Raw genomic sequence first — 26,983 nt, forward strand, 5'->3', positions numbered from 1 at the left:
TCCTTAGCGGTGTATTGTGGGATGTGCGGCTACTGGGAGCCGAGCCTCCGCCGCCAGCCGCCTCCCGGGCAGCAGCAGCAGCAGCAGCAGCAGCAGCGGCGGCGGCAGCAGCTCCGGGCCCGGCAGCCGCGGCGGCGGCGCCCCCCCTTCCCGGCCCCCCGTCCGGCCGCCCCGGCCTCGGCTCCCGCGGGGGACACCATGTACTGGCTGGCGGCGCAGGGAGGCCGGCGCCCGGCGGGGATGTAAGCGCGGCTCGGGGAGGGAGAGGCCGCGGTCGGCAGCCTGGCGGCCCGAGCCCCCGGCCCCGGCCCCGGCCCCGGCCCCGGCTCCGGCTTCGGCTCCGGCTCCGGCCGAGCGGGCGGGCGGGCGGGCGGCGCCAGGCCTGCCGCGAGCCCAGCGCGCGAGCCGGGCCGAGCGAGCGAGCGAGCGCCACGCCGGGCGGCCAGGCGGCCGGACGGGCACCATGGGCCGGAGCCCGCGTCCTCCGGGCGCCCCGGGCCCCGCCAGCACGCCCCGGGGCCCCCCGGGAGCCCCTCACTGCCGCCCCGAGACGGTGGCCGAGCGGGCGGGCGCCTAATTCTCCCGGAAGGGTTATTCTCTCGCTCTATTCTTATTTTGGGGGGAGCCAGCGAGACAGCTCCTTTTGGGGCGCGCTGGTAAGGTGGGAGGGGGTGGGGGCTGGACGATCTGATTCTTTCGCGTGTGTGTAGAAGCGGCCGCCGCCGCGGCGGAGACGACAACAACTTGCTCGTTTTCAGGTTGGGTTAACGGCATGGAGAACAGTCACCCCCCCCACCACCACCACCAGCAGCCCCCGCCGCAGCCCGGCCCTTCGGGCGAGAGGAGGAACCACCATTGGAGAAGTTACAAGTTGATGATTGACCCGGCTCTGAAAAAGGGGCATCATAAACTGTACCGCTACGATGGGCAGCATTTCAGCCTGGCGGTGAGTAGCCGGCGCGCCTCCCCGCCGCCCCCACCCACCCCCAGCCGAGCCCGGGGCGGGGGGGAAAGGGTTCGAGCCGCCCAGCGTCCCCCCCTTCCGACCACCGGGCCAACTGTCAGCCGGGTCCCCAGTCCTGGAGTTTGACAAGTGCCTGGAGAAGGGGGTCTGCCCCTGCCCCTGGGGAGTGGGACCAGCCCTCCCATTCCGCCCCGCCCCCCCATGCCTCCCCACAGATGTCCAGCAACCGCCCGGTGGAAATTGTTGAAGATCCCCGGGTCGTTGGGATCTGGACCAAAACCAAGGAGCTGGAGCTGTCGGTGCCCAAATTCAAGGTAGGACCCCTCCCCCCGACCCCACGGTCTTCCCGCCCCCACTCCCCGAGTTCGAAAATAACGCCAGTCCTGACCGAGCCCAGCCCGATTCTGAGTTCCCGCCGTCCACGGCCGGGGAAGTTTTGGCGGGGAGGGGGAGATGTCAGCGAGAGGGGTGATCCCTCTGGGCTACTGTAAACAGAGTAACACTCAGTGAAACTGTAATCCAGGATCTGATACAGTGTCCTGCCGGCCCAGCTGGGGGCTTCGGGTCCCCACCTGGCTCCTGCCAGCCCGGCGGCTCTACCCCGGGACCCGCCCCCCTTCTCAGCCTTGTGGCTTAAGGGGGACAACTTCCTAGACCCAGGGTTCGCCCCTGACCCCGCAGCAGGGAGAGGAGGCCGGAACGGGGGGTGGGGAAAGAGAAACTGTTTCTTTTTCCCCTTTCCTTTCGAACCCAGAGGACTTCCACGTTCCAAACGATTTAATCCTCTGCTTCCCGGGCCCGCCCGCGTGCATTTTTTTTTTTCCAAAAAAAAAAAAAAATATATATATATATATTTTTTACCTTTCATTGTTTTCATCGGGCATGCGAGTGGGGAATGTTGTGTTTCCCTTCGGTTTCAATGTTCTCCAAACTCCCTTCCCCCTCGTCCCTGCCAGATCGATGAGTTCTACGTGGGCCCGGTGCCTCCGAAGCAGGTGACATTTGCCAAGCTGAATGATAACATCCGAGAAAACTTCCTGAGGGACATGTGTAAGAAGTATGGGGAGGTGGAGGAGGTGGAGATTTTGTACAACCCTAAGACCAAGAAGCACTTGGGCATTGCCAAGGTGGTCTTTGCGACGGTCAAGGGAGCCAAGGAGGCTGTTCAGCATCTGCACAGCACTTCAGTCATGGGCAATATCATCCACGTGGAGCTGGACACTAAAGGTGAGTGGAGGCCTGCTTAGGACAACCTACCGCCGGGGGGCAGGCCCTGTCACTATGACTCCTTTCCCTCCCAGAGCCCCTCTTGTAGTGTTGGGGACCCCCCACAACCCTATTTTTTTTTTTTGCCCCCTCCTGAGGGTAGAGTCACGTGGAGCTAAATGTGTTGTCTGTTGCTAGGAGACAAGCTATAATTTACCAAATGTGCTGTCCTTGGCTACTGCATGTACCCCTAGGGACCACCCAGAGGCTTCCCCACCAGTGACACCCCTGTGGGCCGCTCTCCGAGCCCTGGTGGCCTGGGTTTAGGCGGTCCCCAGTGTTGCCATCTGGGTTAGGGGAGGAGGCAGGGTTTGTTTATTTGTGAGGGGCTGAGGGAGAGCCGCTAGAATGCCTTTAAATACATAAAGGGTAGGTCCTTCAACTAAAAAGAGGGCCCTCCAAGGATCCAGGGTCCCAAACCCCCCAGTGCTACCCCTTCCCTCTGGAGGTGGAAAACGAATCTGGGCCCAGAGTGTGGTTTCATTGATAATGTTCCGATAGAGCTGGGCGGGCTGCTCTGGGTGCTCAAGGGTTGACACTGTGCCTTCCCTCCTCTCTCTTAAAGAGACAGCAGCACCTGCGGTGCACCGGAATCCCGCTCTGTACTCCCTCTGAGCTGGCTGCTGGGAGAGGGGAGCTGGAGAAGCCACCCTTCCTCCCTTAGGTTCTTGGGAGGAGAAGCTGGATGCTGGATAGAGGGGCTTGTAGGACTCTAGGGCATCCCCCAAAGTTTGCCTGTGGCCTCTCTAGGGAAGTTCCCACCAATATAGAAGAAGGTGCTGGGTGCCCTGAGGAGCAGCGTGCCCTGTGACTGGACAGGCACTGTTGGGTCCAGTGCCTCTTGGGGTCTCCTGGGAGATACTGCCTGGGAGGGCTTCGGTCGGCAGCTTCCAGGAGTTCTGAGAACACAGGGTTTAGGGGCAACCAGGGCACACCAAACCCAAACTGGAAAATCCAGACCCTTCTTTTTTGCTTTTAATAATGAATACCTACTGACTGGGTCTCTAAGCCCTTGCTGGAGGTTGTGGAGGGATGCTGGAACTGGGTGGGCACAGTTATCCCACAAAGTCTTGCCAAGGCTGTACCTAGTTCTGAGTTTCCTCAGGGCACGAGCCCAGGTTCCTGCCTAAGCCACAGCACCCCTCTCCCTCCCTCTAGTATCTCAGTCTCTGTCGGGGGCCTACAGACCCTTCCAAATCTACATATCCCTTGGGTGGCTGCAGTCTGATGTCTCTCTGAGAATTGAATATGGAGCCCTCTCCCTGTCACATGCCCATTTCATTTCTGAAAAGGGGAAAGAAAAAAAAAAAGTGGGAGGCCCTCAGAGACTGCCAACTAACTTCGTATTTCGAATTTCGAGAAAGAGACCAGTAAAGTGTAAAGTGTAGCTCAAGGAATGCGTCTCCTTTGCATATGTAAGCAGCTGCTTCAGAGGGCTCTATAAATATCAATAATCTGGGGCCCCCTGCTCTGTAGAGGCCTCTCTCTGCTGTGGGGGGAGGGTTACCAGACAGGGCTCTGTGGGACTGAGTCCCAGGCAGACCTGGGGAGCCTGGGGAGCCTGCTCAGAGGAGGAGGCCTGTGGAGTTCACAGTAATGTGGTGCTAGAGTGTGTTTTACAAACTCTGCTGGTCACCTGGCCCCAGATAGTTAGCAACAATGTGGCCTCTGTGTCACTGGGTCTCTCCACTTGCTATAGGCTCTGGCTGTTAGGGAAGACCTGACTCTTTGTTTGGGTGCCATGGCCCAAGTGACAGGAAAAGGCTTTGTGTTGGGGTGGCATTTCTGTTTTGGGGGGAGCCCCAGTCGCACAGAGGATTAAATTCTGAACCTTAAGGTCAGAAAAATCATACAGTTTAGCAGCTTCGTTGAACAGATAGGACTTCTCAGTGAGGTGCAAAGAGAGGTGGTTACCTAGTCAGGGTCACACAAGCTTCCCAGGCTTGGGGGTCTCAGGCACAAGGGGCCCACAGGGAAGCCAACCTGTGGGGTCTGCCCCAACCTGGAGCCTCCCTCAGTCCTCCCTCCCTTGCCCTTCCCACAGGGGAAACCCGCATGCGGTTCTACGAACTGTTGGTCACAGGCCGATACACACCCCAGACCCTCCCAGTGGGTGAGCTGGATGCTGTCTCTCCAATCGTGAATGAGACCCTGCAGGTGGGTAGATCACCATCAGCACCTCCCCACACACACACACACACTCTCACTCATCACCAGCTTCTGGTGTGTCCCCCGCCCCCACTTCACCATCTCCAGCGTTGGACTCCAGAGCCCAGGAGGGAAAGGAGCCTGGCCTTGCCCAGGCTGGGATTCCCAGAGACCCACAGCCTACGAGGGCTTACTTTGTGTTGGTGCTGAAACGTTGCTGTGTCTGATGTCCTGTGCACTGCTCTACCCCTGCCCCCGGAAAGCGGAGTATAGGTCCCTCTTTCCAGAGCAAGACTGACTCCTTACTCAACCACTGCCTTCCGCCTAGACCACCCTCACACGGGGAGATGCTCAGTCAGCCCTTCCCCAACAACTTAGCTTTGCCAGAATGAAGCGTCTTTTGCTGACTTGCTGGGTTGTCCATTAGGCACTTTAACCAAGTCATGCTGTTTAACTCCTAAAACACTGGGAGACTGGAGGGAACAGGGCCCTTGGCCACCCCCTCACTCCCCAAACCATAGTTCTTCCTGCTGGAAGGTCTTTGATTTCTGACAGTCTGAGACAGGAGGGAAATCCCAGTTCAAACCAAGATGTCAGATCTTCTCTTTTCTCTGCTTTAGGGATTATAAAAAATCCTCAAGGTTCCTTGAGGATAACCGGATATCCTAAGATTAGAGAAAAGTTAGGACCATCCAGAAACTCCTCTTCAATCTCCTGCCCCCCCTTCCTTTTACCGTGCTGCAGTTCTAGCGTGACCAGCGTGGCTCTGAGATCCCCCGAGTGAGAAGGGAGAACAGCCCCCTCCCACTGCAGGATTCCCCCCAGGGATCTCACACACCGCTGTCCCTCTCCTTCTCTCTCCCTAGCTGTCAGATGCTCTGAAGCGCCTCAAGGACGGTAGCCTAGCTGCGGGCTGTGGCTCCGGCTCATCCTCTGTCACCCCCAATAGTGGTGGGACACCCTTCTCCCAGGACACTGCATACTCCAGCTGCCGCCTGGACACACCCAACTCCTACGGACAGGGCACGCCGCTCACGCCACGCCTGGGCACCCCCTTCTCGCAGGACTCCAGCTACTCCAGCCGCCAGCCCACACCCTCCTACCTCTTCAGCCAGGACCCCGCAGTGACCTTCAAGGCCCGGCGCCATGAGAGCAAGTTCACAGATGCCTACAACCGCCGCCACGAGCATCATTATGTCCACAACTCCTGCGCGGTCACTGCAGTGGCAGGGGCACCAGCGGCCTTCAGGGGCTCTGTGGACCTCCCATTTGGGGCAGTCAGCAGCAGTGGGGGCAACGGCGGCCCTCCGTTCAAGGCCCAACCACAGGATTCGGCCACGTTCGCCCACACTCCACCACCTGCCCCAGCGACCCCCACTCCTGGAGTCACATTCAAGTCAACTTTCTCTCCGTATCAGACCCCTGTGCCCCCTTTCCCCCCACCCCCTGAGGAGCCCGCCACCACAGCCGCCTTTGGGGCCCGCGACAGCGGGGAATTCCGGAGAGCACCTGTTCCCCCACCCCTGCCACCCGCTGAGCCGCTGACCAAGGAGAAGCCAGGCACACCGCCTGGCCCACCACCTCCTGATGCCAACAGCATGGAGCTGGGTGGCCGGCCGACCTTTGGCTGGAGTCCTGAGCCCTGCGACAGTCCAGGCACGCCCACGCTGGAGTCATCACCTGCGGGGCTGGAGAAGCCCCATGACAGCTTGGACTCACGCATAGAGATGCTGCTGAAGGAACAGCGCACCAAGCTGCCTTTCCTTCGGGAGCAGGACTCGGATACGGAGCTGCAGATGGAGGGCAGCCCTATCTCCTCCTCCTCCTCCCAGCTCTCCCCACTGGCCCCCTTTGGCACCAACTCCCAGCCAGGCTTTCGAGGCCCCACACCGCCCTCCTCACGCCCCTCCAGCACCGGCCTGGAGGATATCAGCCCCACGCCACTGCCCGACTCAGATGAGGATGATGAGCTTGACCTGGGCTTGGGGCCCCGGCCCCCTCCGGAGCCAGGCCCCCCGGACCCTTCTGGTATTCTGGGCCAGACAACTGAGGTAGCCTTGGACCTGGCTGGAGACAGGACCCCAACCTCAGAGAAGATGGATGAGGTACCACCATGTCTGTCCACCTCTGTCTTGGATTGGTTTTGTCTATCTTGTGTCTCCCTCTTTCCTCCTCTGAAACATTACCTCCTTAGGACAATTAGCTAAAACACAGAAGCAACAGGGTTAGGGCAGCTAAAATAACAGGTCAAATACAGAGAATAAAAAGAGAATGCAAAAAGCACCAGGGGCTGTGATTGAGCTGCTGGTTTGGCTCTGAGCAGCCTAGCAGCCATAGAGAGAAGGGAAACATGACCTGGTTCTGTTGCTCTCCTGTTAGGTATGGGAAGTTGAGACATTTCCTAGGGATCAAGTCTGACTTGAGCTTCTTGGGTAGGAGTTTACCGAGACCCCAGATAGTATGGACTGTGGTAATGGTTCTGGATCCCCTCCTCTGTTGGGTGGCTTGGGGGTGATCAGGGCTGATCCTGACACTCAGGCTTATTTGGGGAGAGGGATTAGCCAGAGCATTCTTAGGCTAGGCCAGGTGGGAGCTCTGGAGTACTGTCTCCTAGAACCTAGTGCCCTCTGAAGAGATAGGAGGCCATGGTGGGCAGGGAGGGCATTGAAATTCCCCTTAGCCCTCTCCCTCTGTCTCCAGGAGTGAAGGCTTTAAGGGTTAGCCCAGGGGAGGGCCACAGCCAGAAACAGGCAAAATTGACCATTCCCCACCGCTCCTCACCCATAGATCCTCATCTGGGGTCTTGTTACCCAAATCTCCAGCCTCCAGGCTGGGGTGGGGGCTGCTGTGTGCTGCAGTCCCTTGGAGGGAAGGATTAGGTCATCTTCCCTGGGTTCTGCTCCTCCCCATTTCTGGTCCAGGCACCTGTCCTGGCCCTCCCAAAGACCTGGGTTGGAACCTGTGCGCCCAGCGGGCATGAGCAGCCAGGGACTTAGACAGAGCTCTGTGCCCCTGTGGGCGGCAGGAAGGAGGGTCACCCCCCTTCCCAGGCCCTTTGATTAGGCATGTTTGGCTGCCTCAGGGAGGAACAGAGAGGAACTTGGCCTGCCCAGGAGGGGACTGCAGGTGGCCGGTGCTCCAGAGGGCCTCCAGACGGTTCTAGGGAAGTGGTTTCTGGTGCCAAGGGGTCTGAGCAGGAGGAGTTGACAGGTGTGCAGAGGTGGGGGGCTGAGAGCCCTGCCATCTTCCCTCTGCTACCTGCGGTGAGGGGATGTTTACCAATGCTGACTGGCTGGTCCAGGACTGGGAAGCCCGGAGTAGCCGGAGGGACTGGGCTCTCCCATCTTGCCACTGTAGGGAAGGGGAGACCGAGGCCCAAGAAAGGTGGTGTCGGGATGCCCCAGGACATTAGCCCTGGGAAGACCACAGTACTGATAACGTCCAGGCTGGCCCTCGGGAGCCCCCTGCTGGCAGCCTGGAGAGCAGCACCCGGGCTCCTCCGGACTGAGCGGGAGGCTGTCCCACCCAGCTCAGGCTGAACACTCCGGAGAGAGAGCAGGGGGCACCGCTGAGGGACATTCCCTTTCTTCACAGAGGCTGGTGGTTAAAAGTTCAGGCTCCAGTCCTTGAGCCTGGAGACCCAGCTCTGTCACTTACTGGTTATGTGACCTTGGGTAAGGCACTTTCCCTCCCTGAGTCTTAGTTTCATCGTCTGTGAAATGGGACGGTGGAAGTACCTGCCTCACACTGTCTTCGGCTTAAGTGAGGTGCCGCGAGGGAAGCTCCAGGCCCGGCGGCGCGGGCTGGTGCTGAGCACTTCAGCGCTCGGCTAGTTCCCGCTGGTTCTCACCCCCACCCCCAGGCGCCGGAGGGGCGGAGGGAGGGGCAGGGCCGAGGGCTGGAGCGCAGGATCCGGGTCTCCCTGCGATTGGCTGGCCGCCGTGCCGGCTTAACCCTCCGTGTGCTGCGCTCGCCTAGCTGGGCGCTGTCCGGGACTGATCTCCCGGGCTCTGGCCCTGAGAATCGTGCTGAGCCTGCCAGTCTCTCCTCCAGCAAGTGCTTGCGGACCCTGAGGGGGGGGAGGGAGAGAGTGTGTGTATGTGTAGAGGGGGGTCTAGCAAAATCCAGAGCTTGCTGCCGCTGCTGAAAGTTTGGTATTCCCCCTCCCCGCGGCGCTCCCCCCCCCCCCCCCCCCCCCCGTCCATTTCCCTTTGTGGACTCGCTCTCCTGAAGATCTGACCTCTAACCTTACAGCCTCTAAGACGCTGCCCCCTCAGCCTTCAGATGCACTCCCTGTCTCTTCCAACCTGCAAAGGCTCCGTCTCCTGAGCCAAGTTCATCTAGGGCAGGTCCTGACTGAGCCTAGTCACCTCTTGTCCTGACACTAGAGCCTGGGGGCGATCCAACTCTCCTCTCCCCCACCCCTGCTCGGCCTTTTCACTCCACCTCTGCCATGTACACCAAAGTGCCCCCTTCCAGTTCCAGGCCTGTGTGTCGAACTTCCCAAAGCCCTGTGTCCTGGTGTAAAGGGGCCGTGCCCATTTCAGAGCTGGAGTCCTCCCCGGCTCCTCCCCTGTTCACCTGGTACCGCTGAACCCCGGGGATCCATCCTGAGCTTGAGTGCCAGCCTTCTTTCTGACTGGCTGTGCCTCCTGGGCCAGTGGCTTTGGGGCTGTTCCCTCACTTGTCAGAGGGGTTGGAGTAGACCCCCACCTTGCAAGGTAGAGTGCAGACAAGAAATGAAACACAGCACTCAGCTCCACGCTGGCTCACGCTAAGTGTGCAGTCTCAAGACTAGATGCGAAGAGTAACTGAGGAAAATAAGGACGTACCTCCTGTTTATACGGCCTTAAAACTGCTAAACCTTGTTGCTCAAACGTCACCTTGGCCATCTGGCCCTCTCCGCCTCAGTGAGGATGGCAGGCTGACGGGGAGCGCAGGCTGGGGAGCCACTTACTGGTTTGAATCCTGGTCCCATCTCTTATTGGCTCTGTGGCCTTGGGCAAGTTACCTAAGCTTTCTGTGTTCCAATGTCCTCGGTAAAAGTGGAGATAGCAGATCTACCTTGTAGAGTCGTTCTGGGGACTAACGGAGTTAGTATATATATCAAGTCCTTAGAAAGATGGTCAGACGTCGAAGCACTGTAGCACTTTAGTATTACCTTTTCTGAGTACAAATGGAAATAGAATCTCTCAAGCTGACAGAATCTGCTTCCCTCTTCATACCATCTCCCTCCCCAGCTTCCTTTTTCTCCATGGTGGGCTGTGTATTTCACATCTTCATTCTGCTTATCGTTTGCCTCTTCCCTCTAGAAGCTTAGCTCCATGAGAGCAAGGATTTTGTCGGTCTTGTTCACCGCTGTGTCCCCAGCACCTCGAACAGTGCCTGGCCCACAGCAGGTGCCAAGCAAGTGTTTGTTGAATGAATGAATGAATCCTCATAAACTGTGAGGCAGGTACTGGGATGCCCATTATGCAAATGGGGAAACTGGGGCTTAGCAAGGTTAAGTGACTCGCCACATGGTCCAGAAGGGAGGGGACCAGGATCTGAACCGCAGAATCCATGTTGCTCCTGAGTCTTGCGGAAGGCTTGTGTGACTTTTTGGTGTTTGGAAGCGTTCCACGAGCCAGCTTGGCCTCCCAGGCTTAACCTCACCACTCTCTCCTGGCTCTCCTTGCAGGGCCAGCAGTCCTCGGGCGAGGACATGGAGATCTCGGATGATGAGATGCCCTCAGCCCCCATCACCAGCGCCGACTGCCCCAAACCCATGGTGGTGACCCCAGGGGCGGCAGCCGTGGCGGCCCCCTCTGTGCTGGCTCCGACCCTGCCGCTGCCCCCGCCCCCCGGCTTCCCACCACTGCCCCCGCCCCCGCCCCCACCCCCACCACAGCCAGGCTTCCCCATGCCCCCACCTCTGCCCCCGCCCCCGCCCCCACCGCCCCCGGCCCACCCAGCTGTGACAGTGCCCCCGCCACCCCTGCCAGCGCCCCCGCCCGGTGTCCCACCCCCGCCCATCCTGCCGCCGCTGCCACCCTTCCCTCCGGGGCTGTTTCCCGTGATGCAGGTGGATATGAGCCACGTGCTGGGTGGCCAGTGGGGCGGCATGCCCATGTCCTTCCAGATGCAAACGCAGATGCTGAGCCGTCTGATGACCGGCCAGGGCGCTTGCCCCTACCCACCCTTCATGGCCGCTGCGGCGGCGGCGGCCTCAGCTGGGCTGCAGTTTGTCAACCTGCCGCCCTACCGGGGCCCGTTCTCCCTGAGCAACAGCGGGCCGGGCCGCGGGCAGCCCTGGCCACCCCTCCCCAAGTTTGACCCGTCGGTGCCGCCACCAGGCTACGTGCCACGCCAGGAGGACCCACACAAGGCCACTGTCGATGGCGTCCTGCTGGTGGTGCTCAAAGAGCTCAAGGCCATCATGAAGCGTGACCTGAACCGCAAGATGGTCGAGGTGGTGGCCTTCCGGGCCTTCGATGAGTGGTGGGACAAGAAGGAGCGGATGGCCAAGGTAGGCAGCGGGTGCGGGGCGCCCCAGGGCGGCCGGCCGGCCCCTCCCCCCCCAGGTGTGTTCTTGGAAGCAGCGCTCCCTGTAACCCCAAGTAGGACAGTGAGTGTGACTTCGTGAAGCTCGTGTGTCGACACGGATGTGCACTTGCCACGTGTAGCCTGCTCTGCAGGTGGGGACGTTGAGGTTCAGTGAGGCCGAGTGGAGCGCTGGCGGCGTCTTGAGCCGTGGGCACAGAGCGCAGCCAGTTTTGTGGGAAGGAAGTATCAGTTACGGTGTGGCTGTCACTTTTGAGGGAAGGCAGGCTGCTAAGAGAGGGCTGCCCCGTAACCATGGTGACAGTCTCCTCCTCTCTGGCACCCCAGGCCTCCCTGACCCCAGTGAAGTCAGGTGAGCACAAGGACGAGGACAGGCCAAAGCCCAAGGACCGCATCGCCTCGTGCCTGCTGGAGTCGTGGGGCAAGGGTGAGGGCCTGGGCTACGAGGGCCTCGGCCTGGGCATCGGGCTGCGCGGGGCCATCCGCCTGCCCTCCTTCAAGGTCAAGAGGAAGGAGCCGCCAGACACAGCCTCTTCTGGTGACCAGAAGCGCCTGCGACCTTCAACCTCTGTGGATGAGGAAGATGAAGGTATATGCACCTCTCCCCTGGTGCTGGGGTCTCCTCCAATGTTTCCCTAGCCCGCGTCAGACGCCCCTCTCTCTCCTCAGAGTCAGAGCGTGAACGGGACCGGGACATGGAGGATGCCCCTTGCGAGCTTACCAAGCGGGACCCCAAGGGTGTGGGCGTGCGGCGACGGCCAGCCAGGCCGCTGGAGCTGGACAGTGGTGGGGAGGAGGACGAGAAGGAGTCACTGTCGGTGTCTTCATCATCATCGGCGTCCTCGTCTTCAGGCTCCTCCACGACCTCACCCTCATCCTCGGCCTCCGACAAGGAGGAGCGGGAAAGCACTGAGGAGGAAGAGGAGGGAGAGGAGGAGGAGGAGGAGGAGGAAGAGGAGGAGGAGGAGGAGGAAGGCCCCAGGAGCCAGGTCTCCTCCTCCTCGACCTCATCCACGTCAGATAAGGTACATTTGGGTTGGGGAGGCCTGGGGTGCTGTGCCAGGTGAAGGGGCCCCTTTGGCAGACCCTTGCCTCCCATCCCTCTCCCCCAGGATGACGATGAAGACAGTGATGAGCAGGACGAGTCTGAGAATGATGATGAGGACATTGCCCTGTCGGAGGCGAGCGAGAAGGAAGAAGAGGACTCAGACGGAGGTGAGCAGTGCAGGCTGAAGCACCAGGCCTGGCCCAGGGCCCCCCTGCAGAGCAGAGCAGAGCCTGAGCAGCTTTCAGCAATACTTTGGGGGCAAGATTGCTTGCCTTCAAAATGTGAACTCATTAAAATGCACACACATGACATACTGTACAATTGCACTTATATTAACGTGTGCAGAATAGGTCAGTCCCTGGAGACAGAAAGTAAACTAGTGGTTGCTTGGGTCTGAAGATGGGAGGATAGAGGGGCGGTATCACACTAAAGATGTTGGGTTTCTTCTCGAGCTCATGACGATGTTCTGGAACTAGAGGTAGTTGTACAACATGCAAATGTACTAAATACCACTGAATTATTCATTTTAAAATGGTTTTACATTCTGTGGATTCACCTCAGTTTTTAAAAATGGTGACTGGTTGCCACATCTAAGCGCATGTGCGCGCACACACACGCACACGTCCCCCAGATAGCTGAGGGCCACGTTGAGCCCGGGTGCCACCAGTTTAAGAGCTTTGGTGAAGCATCTAGCTGGAGCACAGCAGATGCTGAAGGGCTCCTGCCTGTGTCCCCTGCCCAGAGGAGACAGTGAGCATCGCCACTTCCAAGGCTGGAGCTGGGTCCTCCAGCGAGAGCTCTGAGTCTTCTGAGTTCGAATCAAGCTCCGAGTCCTCGTCATCGTCCTCAGAGGATGAAGAGGAGCTGGTGGCAAGGGAGGAGGAGGAGGAGGAGGAAGAGGAAGAGGCAGCAGCAGATGAAAGTACGGCTCCCGCAGCTCCCGACGAGGACTTGGAAGAGGATGTGGCCACGGGGGCCCCTGTGACAGAGTCCTCGGTCATGGAAGAGGAGGTGGACATCGAGGCTGAGGATGAAGCCCCCGAGGAGCGGACGCCCATGCCGGAAGAGCCCCCCTTGCCTGTGTGTGCCGAGGAGCTGGCCAGCTGCAAGGAGCCCCCCGAGGAGCCGGGCCTGAAGCAGGAAGGGGCCAGGTTGCGGTCTCCAGAGCCCCTGGCCGGAGAGATGGAGGCCCGGCCCCCGCCGTCCCCGGAGCGTACCCCAGGTAACACCTGCAGCCCCCGGGGGGGTGGTGGGGATGGAGGCAGGAAGTCCTCGCTGACAGAATGAGCCCAGGCTCCTTTGCGTAAATTGCTGAACCTTCCCGAGCTCCGGTTTCCTCACCTGTAACATGGGATCAATGGATAGTGTCTCCTGCATGAGGTCATATGGGAGGACAGGGTGAGGGGACATAATGTGCCAGCATGGGGCCGGGCACCTAGCCAGAACTCCAGGTAGTCCCCTCAGGGCACTGCTGCTGTCCCCAGTCCTCAGTGCCAATAATTCCCCACTGGCCCATTAGTCCTACGGGATGCTCCCAGGAAGGTTGGGGGGCCAGCCGTGTGCATGGTCATTTTAGTGACAGGCAGGTGGGGGAGGCTTTGGGGTACTGCGCCAGGTGAGAGGGGCCGTGGACACCACTGCCCCCTCCACCACCTTGATGGAACTGCGCAGAGCATACTAAAGGCTCTAACATACTGTCTAATGGAACTTTCTCCAGTGATAGAAATGTCCTCTTTCTCTGCCCTGTCCAATACCATAGCCATTAGACCCGGTGTTGCTAAGAGTACTTGAAATGTGGCAAGTGGAACTGAATTTGTAATGTTGTTTAAGTTTAATTTAAATTTACATAGCCATGTGTGGTTAGTTCGTACCTCTGATAAGTCCTTCAGGAAAAAAACCTGTTGTATTTTCTTTAATTCTGTATAATTTGGCTACAGAACCACAGGTCTTTGAGTATTGTCATAGGTACTTACTAAGCCTACGTTGTACCCCCGGTACTGTTGTAGGCACTGCAATACGACAGCGGGCCAAACAGACAAAAATATCCGTCTTCATGGAGCTCACATTCTAGGGCAGGGTGATAAATGACAGCAGATGAGCTAGAAAAATGTATTATATGACAGTGGAGATAAATGCTAGGAGAAAGGCTCTGATAAGTCCTGCAGAAAAGGGACTTGTTGGATTTTATTCAATAGCAGAGCTCGTTTTCTTGGTCCACGGGACATTTCCTGTTCACAAGGACACCATTCTAAGGACATAATGTCAAAGGCTAGCAACCATGTCTCCTTATGTCTTTCATTTATTCCACCATCATTTATCAAGCACCTACTGTGTGCCTGACTCCACTGAGAAGCCTTGAGTAGTTTAGCTGTAGGGGGACAGTCCCCATACTCACAGAACTCCAGGGGGCTCAGAGGGCTATGAGGTCAGGTATTAAGCACATAGTAGGGCAGCATAAACAGGGCACTGCGAGATGTTTGAATCGCATAGTAATGGTCTGGTTTTGCCCACCTCTTTGCAGAGGATGACCTGGAAGTGGAGCCCCCTACGCTGCTCTCCTTACCCCTGCAGCCGCCGTTACCACCCCCTCGACCGCCCCGGCCGCCTAGCCCACCACCAGAGCCCGAGACCCCAGACCCCCCACACCCACCCGTCCCTCTGGAGCCCCCTCCAGAGGAGCAGCCCCCGCGTACTCCGGGCCTCTGTGGCAGCCTGGCCAAGTCACAGAGTACAGAGACAGTGCCGGCCACACCGAGTGGGGAGCCCCCACTGTCAGGGGGCAGCAGCGGCCTGTCGCTGAGCTCCCCACAGGTGCCCGGCAGCCCCTTCTCCTACCCATCCCAGTCCCCGAGCTTGAGCAGTGGGGGCCTCCCCAGGACACCTGGTCGGGACTTCAGCTTCACACCCACCTTCCCCGAGCCTGGCGGGCCCCTGCTCCTGCCTGTCTGTCCCCTCCCAGCTGGCCGGCGCGATGAGCGATCTGGCCCCCTGGCCTCCCCGGTGCTCCTGGAGACGGGCCTGCCTCTTCCCCTGCCCTTGCCCTTGCCTCTGCCCCTGGCATTGCCCGTCCCTGTCCTGCGGGCCCAGACCCGGGCCCCTGCCCAGCTGCCACCGCTGTTGCCCGCGCCGCTGGCCCCGTGCCCACCCCCTATCAAGAGGAAGCCGGGCAGGCCCCGGCGATCCCCGCCGGCTGTGCTCTCCTTGGATGGACCCTTGGTCCGGCCGCCAGCGGGGGCCACCCTCGGCAGGGACCTCCTGCTCCTGCCGGGCCAGCCACAGACCCCTGTCTTTCCCAGCACCCATGACCCCCGGGCCGTGACCCTGGACTTCCGGAACGCGGGGATCCCAGCCCCCCCACCGCCCCTGCCCCCCCAGCCTCCTCCGCCCCCACCGCCACCCCCTGTTGAGTCCACCAAGCTGCCCTTTAAGGAGCTGGAGAACCAGTGGCCCTCCGAGGCTATCCCTCCGGGTCCCCGCGGGCGTGATGAGGTCACTGAGGAGTTCATGGACCTGGCCAAGGTTCGGGGGCCCTGGCGCCGGCCGCCTAAGAAGCGCCACGAGGATCTGGTGGCCCCAGCCTCGCCTGAGCTCTCGCCACCACAACCCCTCTTCCGGCCCCGGTCGGAGTTTGAGGAGATGACCATCCTGTATGACATCTGGAATGGTGGCATCGATGAGGAGGACATCCGCTTCCTGTGTGTCACCTACGAGCGGCTGCTGCAGCAGGACAACGGCATGGACTGGCTCAATGACACCCTCTGGGTCTACCATCCCTATATCCTAGCCGACGGGGCGCGGTCCTCGCCCACCTCCCTGGGCCCTGTCTCCCAGGACACCCACGAAGGCACCAGCACAAATCCCCATCACCTACTGAGCCGTGTCTGGGCTGCCACCATGCCAGGCTCCATATGGAGTCACCACCTTCTGTGCCAGGCCCGTCTCAGCCCCCGAGGGAGCAGGTCTCGGGGCCCAGTGTAGCACTGCAATTGTACAACATCACAGTAGCAGGGACCGGGGGGCCCACTCTAGCCCCCTCATCACCTCATTTAATCTTCCCAACAGCCCAGTGAGGTAGGGGCTGTTATTCCCATTTTATTTCTATAGAAACTGAGGCTCAAAGAGGTTAACTGACCTCCCCGAAGTCCTACAGCTATGAAGTAGCAGAGCTGAGAGTTGAACCCAGGCAAATCTGCTTCCAGCATCTGGGCTCCAGACCACGATGCTACCCTGATAGTTGGTTATTACTCTGGCCACTCTGGACAGCACTATCCGTTGGAGCGGACGTCATCCCCGCTATATCAAACTAATTTACTCAGCAATTCTCTGTTTCAGGAAGTCTGCTAAGCACCTAAGCATATGCAGTCATTCATAGAGGCATAGTTATTGCCCCAGGTTGCTGATGGGGAAACTGAGGCAGAAAGTGGCTAAGAAACACACGCAGAGCCATGCAACTAGGTACCCCTGACGGAGCTGGGAGCATCGGGAGATGCTGTGGGGGGTGGAGCCTCCTGGGGCTTAGCCTGAGGGTAGGGAGGCTGGCCTCTGGAAGGACTGGGAGGGGCTCTCCAAGAATGTCCATGTGGCCCTTAACCCACACCCACCCACCAGCCTCTCTTCAGCTAAGAAAAAGAAACGGGACGATGGCATCCGTGAGCACGTGACGGGCTGTGCCCGCAGCGAGGGCTTCTATACCATCGACAAGAAGGATAAGCTCAGATACCTCAACAGCAGCCGCGCCAGCACCGACGAGCCCCCGACAGACACGCAGGTACGGCCGTCAGTGCCCTTGCCTCTGCCCCTGGCATTGCCCGTCGCTGCCCAGGCACCCTGGAGCCGCCCCGGCTGCAGTGGGTGCAGGCAGCGTGGGGGCTTGGGGAGCCCGAGGGGCCGGCACAGAGGGTGTTACTCACCTGGGCGCTCAGGTTGGGAGAAGTGCGGCGAGGGTGGGAAGTGGGAGCCTCCGAGGTTTTCATCAGGGATGTGAGCCGAGTTGGAGTTGCATTTCCAGAAGGTTCGTTCTTTCCTTTTTAAATCTGGCAAATGTCTGTTGAGTGCCTGCTGTGTTCCAGGCACCGTTCTGGGTCTACAGCAGTGAACGAAACAAAATCCTCTTCCTTGCAGAACTTACCTTTCAGAAGGGAGGTAGGAAAGAAGTGAACAAATAAACACGGAATTTCAAGTGGGGTAAACAGGAGAGGAGGTTAGGGATTGGTGAGTCAGAGGGGTCAGAGAAGGTGACAGTTGAGCCAGGTCTGAATAGAGTAAAGAAATGAGCCATGTGGGTAACTGGGAGACACCACAGAGAAGTAGAAAAAGGCTTCAGTAAAAAGTTAAAACAGGAAGGGTGCCTGGTTGGTTTAGTCAGTAGAACATGCGACCCTTTATCTTGGGGTCATGAGTTCAAGCCTCGTATTGGGTGTGGAGCCTACTTAAAAAAAGAAAAGTTAAAGCAGGAGAGGGACTCACTAAGTCTGGAAGTCACACACAGAGTGAACAGCATGTGCAAAGGCCCTGAGGTGGGGAGGATCTTGGGTGGTGTGAGAAAGGGCAGGAAAGACTAGTTGAGGCCAGAGACAGAACAGGTTATCAGGGCCCTGGAGGCTGTGGTGATGAGGTTAGGTTTGTATTCTGTGTGACAGCGAGCTGCATGGGGGTTTCCAGAGAGAGGGTGAGGGTGACGTGGCTCAGCCCGATTTTCAAAGCTCACGCTGGCTGCTGTGTGGAGAGTTGACTGCAGGGGTCCTGAGGGGAGACTGCGGCACAGTTGCTGCAGGTCCCAGTCCAGACACGTGGGTAGGTTCGACTGCGTTTGCCGTGAGAAAAAAGTGGCTTTGTTTGAAAGAGTATCAGGAACAGTAGAATATTAGGAAGCTGAAAGGACAGACCTGGGGGCCAGATTGTCTGTAGGGGACAAAGGAACTGGCTGGGACGTTGCTGGGTCCGGCTTGGGGAACTAGGAAGCTGGATGCCAAGCTCTGAGGTGGGAGGCTTGAGTTTTGGGGTTTGTGGAACATCCAGGTAATAAGGTCTGTTAGTTGGATTTTTGGGCCCAGTAGAGAGCCTGGGAGGGGGACTTCTGGTCATCAGGATGGAAATGTTAAGAGAGGGTAACAGCAAGGATGAGCTCACCGAGCTGAGAGCCACGGGGGTCGGGGTGGATAGACACCCACCATCTTCCCTCCTGAAAGTGGAGGCATTTCCAAATCTTCCGGCTGAGACGGGAAAGACGGCAAGTGTGAAGGGAAAGATGTGCTGTTTGCTTTGCCTGGAGGACGTTGAGCACGTTCAGATTCTGGCAGGAAGGAGCAGGGAAGAGGAGAGGTGACAAGTAGGGATGGGACAGGCACAGACAAGCCCAGAGCAAGGAAGCTGGGAAGTTGGGAAGACAGGGACCAGAGCTTGGCGGGGGGTGTCGCCAAGGATGCGATAGGGACACGGGTACCCAGGACCACGGTGAGTGGGCCAGCTCCCCCCGACCGTGGGCCAGCCACCCCTCCTGACCTGTCGCCGTCGTCCTCGGCAGGGCATGAGCATCCCGGCGCAGCCTCATGCCTCCACTCGGGCGGGCTCGGAGCGGCGTTCTGAGCAGCGCCGTCTGCTGTCCTCCTTCACTGGCAGCTGTGACAGTGACCTGCTCAAGTTCAACCAGCTCAAGGTGAGGCCGGGCCCCACGCAGGGCAGCCAGGGGGGCCGCGGGACTGAGACCAGGGCTTTCACCTCTCAGCTCCTTCCCTCCCCAGTTCCGGAAGAAGAAGCTCAAGTTCTGCAAGAGCCACATTCACGACTGGGGCCTGTTCGCCATGGAGCCCATCGCGGCTGACGAGATGGTCATTGAGTACGTGGGCCAGAACATCCGCCAGGTAGGCGCTGCCCGGTGGGCTGGGCGTAGGGGTGGGGGCGGGGCGGTCCAGCCCAGACTGAGGCCTTCTCCTGGCCAGGTGATCGCGGACATGCGGGAAAAGCGTTACGAGGACGAGGGCATTGGCAGCAGCTACATGTTCCGGGTGGACCACGACACCATCATCGATGCCACCAAGTGCGGCAACTTTGCGCGCTTCATCAACCACAGCTGCAACGTGAGTGCCTGGGACGGGGCCGCTGCTGCCCCCAGAAGCTTCTGGCACGGAATCGGCGGGGCCTCCTTCCCAAGCTCTGGTCACCCGCGGGTGATGGGGGCGGGGGGCGGGGGGTGAGGCTTTGTATACGGAGTCTTTCTCCCCTGAGCTTCAATTTTCTCTTCTGAAAAATGGGCATAATGAGACCCAAGGTGCTCAAGAAGTGGTCCGCTCAGTTCATAGTTCACAGCTTTCGTTCTGGGGCAGGGGTGTGCACTAGAACTTTGTGCAGGGGCAGAGATGCTCTGCGTCCGCGCTGTGCACTGATGTGGTACGAGCTGCGTGCTGGGTTGAGCACTTGAACCGTGGCCACTGCCGCTGAGGAACTGAGCTTTTCATTTAATTTGGTTTAACTTAAATAGTCACACGTGGCTAGTGATGGTGGTGGTGGACGGCGCGGGCCCGGGGGGCAGTGAGTGTTGGTAACGAGGGTGAGTCTCATGCTGAAGACAAACATGGGGAGCTTCCGACGGGGCAGGCGAGTTCCAGAGCAGATGCCAAACTCTTGTTTCGAGTCACGACATCGCTACTCAGCAAGTGGAACCGTAGTCTGGTTACGTAATGTCTCAGTGCCTCAGTTTCCTGATCTGGATGGAAACAGTCCCTCCCTGTAGGTTGTTGGGAGAACCAAATGTGCCCCTGAGTGCAGGCCCTCTGAGTGTGCCGACCCAGCTAGCTCTCCCGACCGTGACTGGATCATCACCTGGGCCAGGAGGGACTTCGTCTTGCCTCTCCTATGGGATCTGAGGGTTTGGAGGGGATCACCCAGGTGGCAGTGAGTGGGGCACGCATTCTGCTCAGGGAGGCCCTGGAGGGGAGAACACCTGTTTGAGGGCCAGCAAAGCAGGCAGCAGGGATGGACTAGGGGGCGAGAGGGCAGGTAAGAGATGAGGTTGGCAGGGTTGGGGTGGCCAGATCACTCAGCCTTGCCGACAGAGCTGAGAAGTTTCTCTAAAAGCCAGGCAGGCTGCTGGAAGGTTTTGAGCCATGGGGTGACAGGAGTTCCTGGCTGCTGGGTCAGGAGTAGATTTTCTCAGAGGACTGAGAGGCAGTGGGAGCCGCGGAAGTCCAGCCGAGTGGTGAGAGGGCCTGCCTGGGGCCGTGGCAGTGGGGGTGGAGAGCAGTGGACAGAATCAAGAGGTCTTTGGGGGTAGAACCCTCTGGGCGTGGCCGTGGGCCCGATCCAGCATCGGTGGAGGAAGGTGGGGGAGGCGGGTGTCTGGGGGCCTGGACGCGTGGCATGGCCACTCCCTTGAGTTTTAGGTTTGAGTTTACGGAGTCGAAAATGTCTCCTGGAGCTGCCAAAGGCAGACATTGAGCAGGTGCTTGGATTTCTGGGTCTGGAGCAGGGTCCAGCAAACCTTTTCTGTAAAGGGCCTGATAGTAAATATTTTTGGCTTTGTGGCCCAGAGGCTCTCTTAGCAGCTACTTTAACTGTCATTGTAACAAAAGCAGCTGTAGACGGTATGTAAATGAACGGGGATGCCCGTCTGCCAATAAAAGTCTGCTTGCTAGAACAGGCCGCGAGGGGCCGGAAGGACTCCCCCCTCTCTAGAGCTCTGAAGTGAGGCCTGGGCCAGGAATAGAATTTGGGGAGTCACCTGTATGGAAATTGAAGCCCTGGGCAACATTTTATTATTATTACCATCATCATCATTCTTACTTAGTATCAGAGGCGGGGGGGTCCTTGTCACCCCGATAGGGCAGCCGAGGCTCGAGCAGGTGGCCAGTGGGCATGGGGTCGTGCGGCACATTTGTCAGGCCTCGGGCATGGAGCTCCATCGGGTTTCGGGGGGCCTCGTGGCGATGGGCCTGGGTGGAGTACCGGGTGAGTCCTCGGCTCAGCCTCCCCTCCTGCCTCGCCCGCAGCCCAACTGCTATGCCAAGGTGATCACGGTGGAGTCGCAGAAGAAGATTGTCATCTACTCGAAGCAGCACATCAACGTCAACGAGGAGATCACCTACGACTACAAGTTCCCCATCGAGGACGTCAAGATCCCCTGCCTGTGTGGCTCTGAGAACTGCCGGGGGACACTCAACTAGGCCCCGTGGAAGGCTGCCCGCGCCGCCCTGGGGCTCCCGAGCGTGGACCCCAGGGCCCGGGGGCCCAGCCCCACCTCCCACCCCCATTTCAGGTGCTGTCCCCTACCCAGCGGCCATGTCAGGGCCTAGCACCCCCAACACTACCCCCAGGACCCAGCGCAGCTCCAGCCCCTCAGTGGGAAAGGGCTTCTCTGTCTCTCAGCCCACGTCTCTTTGGTTTTTTAAAATGCTCCCTTCAGGATTTTCGTTGAGCTCCAGCGTAAACTCTCTGTCCGTGTCTCTCACCCTCCGTCTCTCTGTCTCTGTCCTTCTCTTTTCCCGTCTTCCCCATCAGCCTCTTTCCATGAATGCTGCTATGTTGTTTTGTCTTCTCTTTACTCTCTTCCTCGTCATAAGAAAAGACGTTTTAACCGTTGAAATGTGAAAGCAGAATCAGAGAGTGGGGACCCCCGGCGGGGGCTGCAGAGGCCTCGGTGTGGTGGCGTGTCGGCCCACGTTCCGGAACCCCCGGGCCAGGGCGCTGGGCCAGGTGCTGCAGAGAGGAGGGGGGTCGGGCCACACGGCTCTGACCTCAGAACACTACACAAGGCCCCCTCTCTGCTGGCGGAGGTGACTCAGTGAGGAGAAGACCCCCCCATCTGTTCCTTCCCCAGCAGCCTGGGGGCGCCATTTCCCCTAGCAGACCCTGGTGGAGCCAAGCTGGTCCCAGGCAGGAATTTCCCCTCTGGGCTCTTCCTGCCACCCCACACCCCGCCACCCCCAAAATCTTGGGTTCAATGTTTACTTTCTCATTCGAATGCCAGCAATGAGGGAGCCTCCCTGAGGCCCCAGTGTGGGTGTGGGGGCACTGGGAAGGGTCCTGTCTACTCTCTCCTGCCCTCACCTTCACCCGGGTGGGAGGGCCTCCCAGGGCAGGCGGGTCCCCCAGTCCCGCCACTACGGGTCTCTGACCATATGCACGTGGCATTTTTTTGTTTATAAGCTTCACCCGCTTGTCCCTAGCCCACACCCCAACTCACCTGGCCAGCAGCCCCGTCATCCCAAGAAGGCAAGAGCATATTTATTTTTGGGGTGAGAAGATTATTCTCCCAGAGAAAGGAAAATCTTGGAGAAGATTTTAAAACTCAGATCTAAGTCTGACAGGTTTTTTTGTTTTTTTTTTTTCTTAACCTTTTTTACCCCCTTCCCATCATCCTCTTCAGGGTTTATTTCCATGGATTTTTTTTTTCCTGTGCGTGTATAAAATCAAAACGAAGGGAAGAAATAGGTTTTTGAAGTTCAGAACCAACTTCTGTATATAGGCTGCCATAAAGGACTTTTTCTCGGGAACATTGTTTCTTGTAGAAACATGTGGGAAGACTTTTTTGCTCATTTCTTTGTATTTCCAAAAATCTCACACACACACACACACACACACACACACACAGCAAGTCCCTCTCACCCCAGAAAGCAGAGCAGGCATGTAAATAATTTCTGGAAAGTGACTGTTGTGACCAGGAGTCATCTTCACCCAGACGGGAGAGCTCCCAGCAGGCCGCCCCCCCAGGACGCAGGCCCAGGCCCGGAGCCTCTGGTATCTTCAGCTTGTGTCAAGCTTGTTATCATGTAAATTCTGTACAAAGAATTGTTATTTTTCTCTTTTTTTTGTCGTTGGTGGTTTTGTTGTGTTTTTTTTTTTTTTTTTTAATTTCTTTACCCCATGCCCTCCCTGTTTGAGATTGTGCCCACCAGTTTCAAGGTTTCAAGGTCGATGAAATCGGTGGCATTAAGACACAGAGGAGGGACCTGGGCACAGCGGCGACCTTCTCTTCCGTTTGCGGTTTTCTGCCTAATTGTGCAACTGAGGAAATATTTATTTTTCACATGAGGAAATGTGTAGTTTGTAGAGATGGTTGATTTAAGTTCCTTGTGCAGCCCCCAAGGGGCTGCCTTCATTCTCACCCCTCTCCCCCGAGAAGAAGTGGAGGGGGATGTGAGGAAACCGGGGTTGGGGGCCAGCCTCACCCCTCACCCTGGCCTCACCTTGCCCAAGCGGCGAGGGGCTGCACCCTCCCTGTCCCCAGGAACCCCCGCCCCACCCCAAAAATGGTTTGCCATATCCAGAAACATGGCTCATTTTTCTTTCAATACCTTCATTTTCATTGAACAAATGTTTGCTTTTGAAAAGTTGGGGGTTTCTGCCTTTTTTTTTTTCTTGTCCCTCCCTCCCTGCCTCTCTCCTCCTGCAAAGAAGAGAACCCATAAGTTTTAGGGATGTTTGTGCATATAGACTCTGTCATCCGTATGTAACTTGTTTTGAAGAGAAGTGTTTCCGTTGTGGTGTGTCTTGCTGTAAATATTTGTTCATATTTTTGTGAATTCAATACTATGTACCATTGTATTATAGTAACTTTTATAAAGCAAACCATAAATATACTGACTTTTCTTACAGATACGCCATCTCTCTTGCTCTCCTCTCTCCCTCTCCTCCTCCTTTCTTTCTGATGGGGCACACACTGCTCACAGGGAGGGTGGCCTGGCTAGGCTCCGGGTAGAAGGAGCTAGGTGTGGTGTGCTCCACTCAGACTGGTGGTTCTTAAACTCTGAGCCTGTCAGGTGGATTATGTGAACTGGGCCAACTTATAGACTAGACCTTTCAAGGTTTTTTTGCTTTTCAGTTTTGCTTCTACAACTTTTCTTAAAATCTTAGGTCTAACACTGCTAAAGGTTTGCAATTAGGAAACAAGCTCAAATATCCTATTGCTCTCACGGGAAGAAGTTGGAAAGGTGGTACCTCAAAGATGCTCACCACTCGTTTTCAGGAGACAGCCCTCTGGTTTGCATTTGAGGGAGAAGGGACTGAAAAAAGAGCCACAAGTGAAGAAGCATTAAGTGAATCTAGTGTTTGTGGTATTCTGTGCCCCGTAGGTCTCAACTCTGCCTGACCCAGTGGTGGGGTAGCCACGGGGCCCATGGAGAGTTGGTTAGATGTTGTCCACTTGCCCCTGAGAAGGACAGACGCCAAACCCCAGCCATAAGCAGCATGACTGAGAAAATGCCTGACCTCCCTTCTTACCAGGGACATGCAAATTCCACCACAAAATAGCCAGTGCTGGCCAGCATGAGGCGGGGGGCACTTGGGCATCATCAGTGTAAGCTTAAGTTGCCACAACCTTCAGGAGGAAAAATTAGATATTAACAGTTTAAAAATGCTCATGAACTTCCAGCCCAAATGTTCCGCTGCCTGGAATTGAGCCCGACAGCCACAAGCAGGCAACAATACGTACACAGATGTTCTTTGCAGCCTCACTTGTGAAGGCAGGGGAGAAGCCCTCGGTGGTGGGCTGCTGTTCGGAATTGTGCATCCAGACGGGTGAACACCACTGAAGGTGGATTCGTGGGGACAGGAAAGGCTGAGGGGGAGACTGAGCCAGGAAAGAGAAAAGAGCAGCTGCTAGCTATTCTGTTCATTCAACCAATATTATTGAGCACCTACGACGTGTCAGACGGTTCTCTAGGCCCTGGGGATACAGGCGTGGAGAAGACACCCCCCTGTCTTGGTGACTGTGTTCTTGTGAGCCAGGCAAACATGAAGAACACACGCTATGATAAGGAGAAAATTAGCTATGAGAAGGGGTATCAGTTGAGAGGGGGTGAGATTTTAAATACAGTGGTCAGGGAAGTCTGCTTAGCCCACATGTGAACAAAACTCAAAGGAGATCAGCCCCGTGGACACCTGGAGGGAGGGTATTGAAGGCAGAAGGAACCGTGAGTGCAAAGGTCCTGAGGCTAAAGCCGCCTGGTGTAACTGAGGACCAGCACGGAGGTCCGGAGGTCCGAGTGGCTGCAGCTGAATGAGGGAGGGGGGGAGTAAAGGAAATGAGGTCTGAGAGGTCCCGAGTGGGGGTGGGGGAGGCAGGTGCTGTGGGGCCTTGCAGGGCCACATGAGGACAATCCAGGGCGTCCAGCCCAAGGCACAGAAAGGAAACACACATCCAAATTTGAGTTTCCTTCATCTTCCCTCTTGAACCTGCTCCTCCTGCCGTAATTTCCACCTTGGTCAATGGCACTTCTATTTGGCCCCTCCGCCCACCACTGCTGCGGCTGGTTACCTAAACTCAAACCCTAGAAACCCCCAACCTCTCCTTTTCCCTCCACTACCAAGTCAGACGGTTCTCCTTCTCCCTTATTCTTCAAATCTATCCACCTCTCCCTCTGCCCCCTCAGTCCCATAGGACAAGTCCTTTCTTCTCTGGTCCTGCTGTGGGGGCCAAAAAGGGAGCCCCAACTTGAGCCATCTGCATGTAGGCCAGGGTGGGGTGGGGAGAAGGAAGTGCCAGGCAGACTTGGGCAAGACCCCTCACCCAGGCCCCTCTCCCAAAATAACAAGAGCAAACACATAGCCCTGACATCATGCCGGCCACTGTTTTAAAACATCTATTAAACGTACCGCAGTGCTAGGAGGTGGGTGTTGTTACCATCCTCATTTAACAGGTAAGGAAAATTGAGGCACTGAGAAGTCAAGTAGCTTGCCCAAGGTCACACAGCTAGCAAGGAGCTGATCTGGGGTATGAACCCAGGCAATCCTGCTCCCTAGCCCATGCTCAGCTAATGAGGGTCTGCTCTGCCCACGTCCCGTCTAAGGAGGCACCCACCACCTGGCACCAGCTGATTGTTACTGCATAGGAAGGCAAGCCCAGAACGGCCTGGTTCTTCCAAGAAGAACCAGAATCCTAGAATTTGTATGTGAAGTATCCCAACTTTCTGAAATGATGACTCACATTTGTTTAAAACTATACGGACTAAATAAAATACATCTGTGCGCCAGATTTGGCCCGTGAGCCACCAGTTTGCAACCTTCTGAGATACAGAATTTCTCTGCTTTGCATAAGCCATGGGAAAATGGAGGGAGGGTATTTTTAACTGGGGTTGTCATTGTTCCTCTGGCTTCTCACTGCTATTCTTTTCATTTCTTAAGTTCATGATCCCAGAAACCCTGACTTCTATAATCTGGGGGGGGGGAATCCCCCAATTCCCCTATTGTACCAACTTAGAATTTTTCCTTACGCTCAGATCCGCCTGCTCCGGGTTCTGAGCTGACTCACCCGCAGGAAGGGCTGGGCAAGTATCAGAAGCAGAAGAGACCCAATTTACCCCCAGTTCCTTTCTCCAGTTTTTAAAACTCGAGGGCAGAAGCTGAGGGGCTCAGAGCCACCCCCCCGTTCCTTTCTCCAGTTTTTAAAACTCGAGGGCAGAAGCTGAGGGGCTCAGAGCCGTCCCCTCACCCCCCCCACACACACCTGCTCTACTTCTCAGACCAGGAACCATGTCCCTAGGTTGCTGAGCAGGGAAGTGCCCCGAAGTTCCTTGGCTAACACCTTCCTCTCTCCGATGTCCAGAAGTTTGGGCGCAGAGCAGCAAACTTGGGGAGATATCATAAAGCCATCAGACGGGATGCTGCCAAGCGCGGTTTCACCTCAAGGCCTACTACCCTTCCTGGGTATGCTCTTTCCCCGGGTTTTTCCGTGGCTAGTTCCCAAAGGTCGTCTCTCCAGAGGGGCTTTCTCTCCACCGAAATTAGCACCCCTCCCAGTTTTACCTTCACACAATCTCATCATCACCGCTTTATCTTCATAACACTCTGTGAAATGATACTGTCTTCCCCTCTAGCGTGTCAGCCCTCTGCACCCCTTGGTTCCAGAATTCTCCCTGACCGGCGCGGTCCCACTTAGCAAAACGCCTGCACCCGGCGCCTCCCGGGCTTCGGCAGGGCTCCGAAGCAAGAACGCGGACGCCTCCTGCAGTGCTGCGGCCCCGAGCTCCCCCTGCAGGCCGAGGGGCGTCACTGCCCCAGCACGGCGCAAACACCATGACCTC

General features: G+C 57.5%; 1 protein-coding gene across 1 annotated transcript; it reads left to right on the forward strand.

Annotated features, from left to right (window-relative positions):
* The first annotated feature begins 28 nt into the window (after positions 1-28).
* SETD1B (SET domain containing 1B, histone lysine methyltransferase) lies at positions 29-23,538 on the forward strand. Its single transcript, XM_036085048.2, has 17 exons — positions 29-242; positions 759-946; positions 1,180-1,278; positions 1,921-2,191; positions 4,275-4,387; positions 5,245-6,483; positions 10,059-10,886; positions 11,249-11,510; positions 11,591-11,946; positions 12,034-12,136; positions 12,712-13,191; positions 14,491-15,744; positions 16,571-16,737; positions 18,493-18,624; positions 18,710-18,829; positions 18,908-19,045; positions 20,954-23,538. Exons 2-17 carry the CDS (start codon positions 773-775, stop codon positions 21,125-21,127), a joined length of 5,910 nt encoding a protein of 1,969 aa, XP_035940941.1. The 5' UTR covers positions 29-242; positions 759-772; the 3' UTR covers positions 21,128-23,538.
* Positions 23,539-26,983: the final 3,445 nt, after the last annotated feature.

This window comes from Halichoerus grypus, chromosome 13 (genome assembly GCF_964656455.1).
Source record: "Halichoerus grypus chromosome 13, mHalGry1.hap1.1, whole genome shotgun sequence".
NCBI classification, from domain to species: domain Eukaryota; kingdom Metazoa; phylum Chordata; class Mammalia; order Carnivora; family Phocidae; genus Halichoerus; species Halichoerus grypus.